Source organism: Galeopterus variegatus, unplaced genomic scaffold (genome assembly GCF_000696425.1).
Source record: "Galeopterus variegatus unplaced genomic scaffold, G_variegatus-3.0.2 Scaffold1750, whole genome shotgun sequence".
In the NCBI taxonomy this organism is placed as follows: Eukaryota; Metazoa; Chordata; class Mammalia; order Dermoptera; family Cynocephalidae; genus Galeopterus; species Galeopterus variegatus.
Genome location: NW_007727861.1, coordinates 58602 through 61427, shown reverse-complemented (window position 1 = coordinate 61427; position 2826 = coordinate 58602). Strand labels below are relative to the sequence as shown.

The following is a 2826-nucleotide window of genomic DNA, read 5'->3' as shown; positions in this document are numbered from 1 at the left end:
CAAAACAAAACAAGAGTGACTTTGAGGATAAAAAACTAATCAACCCCACCTCCAGGTCCTTCCAGATACAACATTCCCATGGGTCGTGGGAACATTTCGACCAACATTTCCAAATGGTCGGTTCAGATCACTGGTTTGCCCTCCCCCTGGATCCCCAACTACATCACAGGGTGAAGAAGACAGTTTCCTCTGAATAAAGAGGCAATTTTGTTTTTATTTCCTGGGATGACTAACTCCCAGCCCTCTGACTTCCCTTGCTCCCCAGCTGTGATGGGGAGCATAATTATTAAAAAGCAATTGGAACATCCTAAAGCCCTGACTCGGTTTTGTGGCTCTGGGGTAAGACGATAACACCTTCACTCCCTCTAACCCCTCTCTGTCCCACTCTTGAAGAGACTTGTACGGGTGGGCTGTTTTTCCACGCTCTGGGAATGCTGGGTTGTGGGGCAGAGAGAGGCTGGCTGGATCCTCGTCCAAGATCCCTGTAGTGAGGGCAGCTTTGTTGGGCCAAAGAGACAAATAAAAACAAACCAAAAAGGCATTGCTCCATTTGGAGGTTGAAGGCTGGGCCCCAAACGGCGAGCAGCTCTCCCCTGCAGCACGGTTCTCCCTGGTGGTGGGCCTCTTGATGCTAGCTGTTGTTCTCGGCCGTGAGATATTTCAGGGCAGCAAAGCCATAGACTCTCCCCTGCAGCACGGTTCTCCGGGCCTCTTGATGCTAGCTGTTGTTCTCGGCCGTGAGATATTTCAGGGCAGCAAAGCCATAGCGGCGGGACATGTCCTGCTGAAACTCTTCCTTCAGGGTTTTGAGACAGATGCGGTATTGCTTGTTGGAACGGAACTTAGTGATGTCGAAGCTGGGGGCATGAGGCATGTGGATCATGTAGGCGTTGGGCAGCACGATGAATTCATATTCCTGGAAGAAGACGAGAGAGGCGTGAGGACGTGCCAGAGCCCGCGGTGAGGGATGGGGAGGGCCCGTGTGAAAGAGCGAATGACTAAGCAGCTGAATGAGCTGGAGAATGACCAACCAGCAGGACAGCACAGCAGCTCTGGAGTGGGACAACAGTTCAAAGCTACTTCCATGACCCTGGACAAAACACTTGACTTCTCTGAGCCTTCATTTTCTCATCTATAAAGTGAAAATAACAATATCTGCCTTGAAGGATGACCCTGAGGGTGAAACTAACAACGTATGGCTAGTGCTGAGCAGAGCTCCAGGCCCACAGAAAGCTCTTGAGAAATGTGAGCTCACACGCTAGGGTGACACACATTACGGGACATTGTCTTGCTCAACTGACCAACATCTGTTTCTGTGATTCCTCATAGGACTTGATGAGAGGTGACTGCCTCAGGAGATTAGTATAAGAGAGGGGACAAAAAAAGAATAAAAGATGACAATGAAAGCAAATGTCCCACTGGACTGAAGCTCATCGAGAACAAAACCCTCCCTGACACATCCTTATTTCAAGTCACACCCTCATACAGTATTCTCAATGGGGCAGAATATAGCTAAATACTCAGATCACAAATAAAAGGCCCCTGAATAGCCAAAGCAAGTGACACAAACTTAGGAGATGTAACTCAGAGGAGAAGCCTGCACACTTTCACGCAGATCTATTCGTTCTGATTTTGGACATAATGTCTGACAAGCTTTGGTCACCTAGTTTCCCAGCCCAGAGCAGATGAGATTAAAGGGACACTCAGGATGGGGCAAGGCAGCTGTTGCAGATGGAAGAATATGAACAGCAGCTAGACACGACAGCAGACGGCGAGGAGCGAGAAAAAGCGGGAAAAGAAAATGCAAGAATTCCCGGAGCTCAGCTGGGACGTTTCACGTAGGGACAAAGCACCCTACCAATGCCACTAGCTCCTGTGGGTGTGGCTGTATCACCCGTCAGGTGTACACTCATTATTTCTTTATATCACTGGGAAGAGTAAAATTACGTCTGGCAAGTGTGACCAGCAAAGAAAGGAAAACACGCAACAAATTTTCAAGAGTTCTCTCAAAACGGTCTAAAACAAACAAAGCCCAGGCCTCGGTGCTGGAACAACTAACCTTCCCCGAGCCACCACCTCATAACATTGCTGGACACGTGAATATTACATTTCTTTTCCTTCAAGCAGAAGCTGAGGCAGATGAAACAGTGCTGCGTGTGAGCAGCGCTGGGCTCCCTCCAGGTGTTACTGAAAATACAGACACAAAAGGCCACGCTTTCTGTTGTGACATATGGACACCATTCCACAACCTTCTATGTACATCAGTGGTTCTCAGCCCTAGTGGTTCTCAGTCACCTGGGACTGCTCTCAAACACCCTGGGACTGCTCTCAAACACCCCGGAACTGCTGGAAAGTTCTCCTGGTGACTCTCGTGGACGGCCAGCACTGAGCATCCAACTTCAGCTTTTCTTGAATTTGGGGTGCTCTGGTTGAGAACTATTCACACTGTGCTCCAGGAGGAGGTGCCTTGGAGACCAGCATACAAAGAGCAAAGAGCAGGGCTCCGGGGCTGGCATCCTTCTGACTGAAGCGCAGCAGCTTTGCTGCTTCTGTCTGTTTAACGCAGGGGTTGATGCGCTACGGCTCCTCCAGCTGCCGCATGTCTTTGTTGTGTTGGAACACAGCCAGGCCCATTCATTTAGAGACCGTCTACCACTGAACTACGGTGGCACAATTGAGTTGAAAAGGAGACCTGTGGGCCTCACAAAGTCCTGAATACTATCTGGTCCTTTACAGAAAAAGTTTGCTGGCCCCTGGTTTTACCAATCAGAATTCTGCAAATTTCTTTCGAAGTAGGTGCTCAGTAAGTATTACTGGAATGAATGA

General features: G+C 49.1%; 1 protein-coding gene across 1 annotated transcript in view; it reads right to left on the bottom strand.

Moving 5' to 3' along the window:
- Positions 1-712: 712 nt before the first annotated feature.
- Positions 713-2826, bottom strand: part of LOC103595341 (glycosyltransferase-like protein LARGE1) — a 55154-nt gene continuing 53040 nt past the window's right edge. The window contains exon 6 of the mRNA XM_008578725.1: positions 713-916. Within this exon, the coding sequence (XP_008576947.1) occupies positions 719-916 (198 nt within the window). The 3' untranslated portion in view covers positions 713-718. The remainder of the gene's footprint in view (positions 917-2826) is intronic.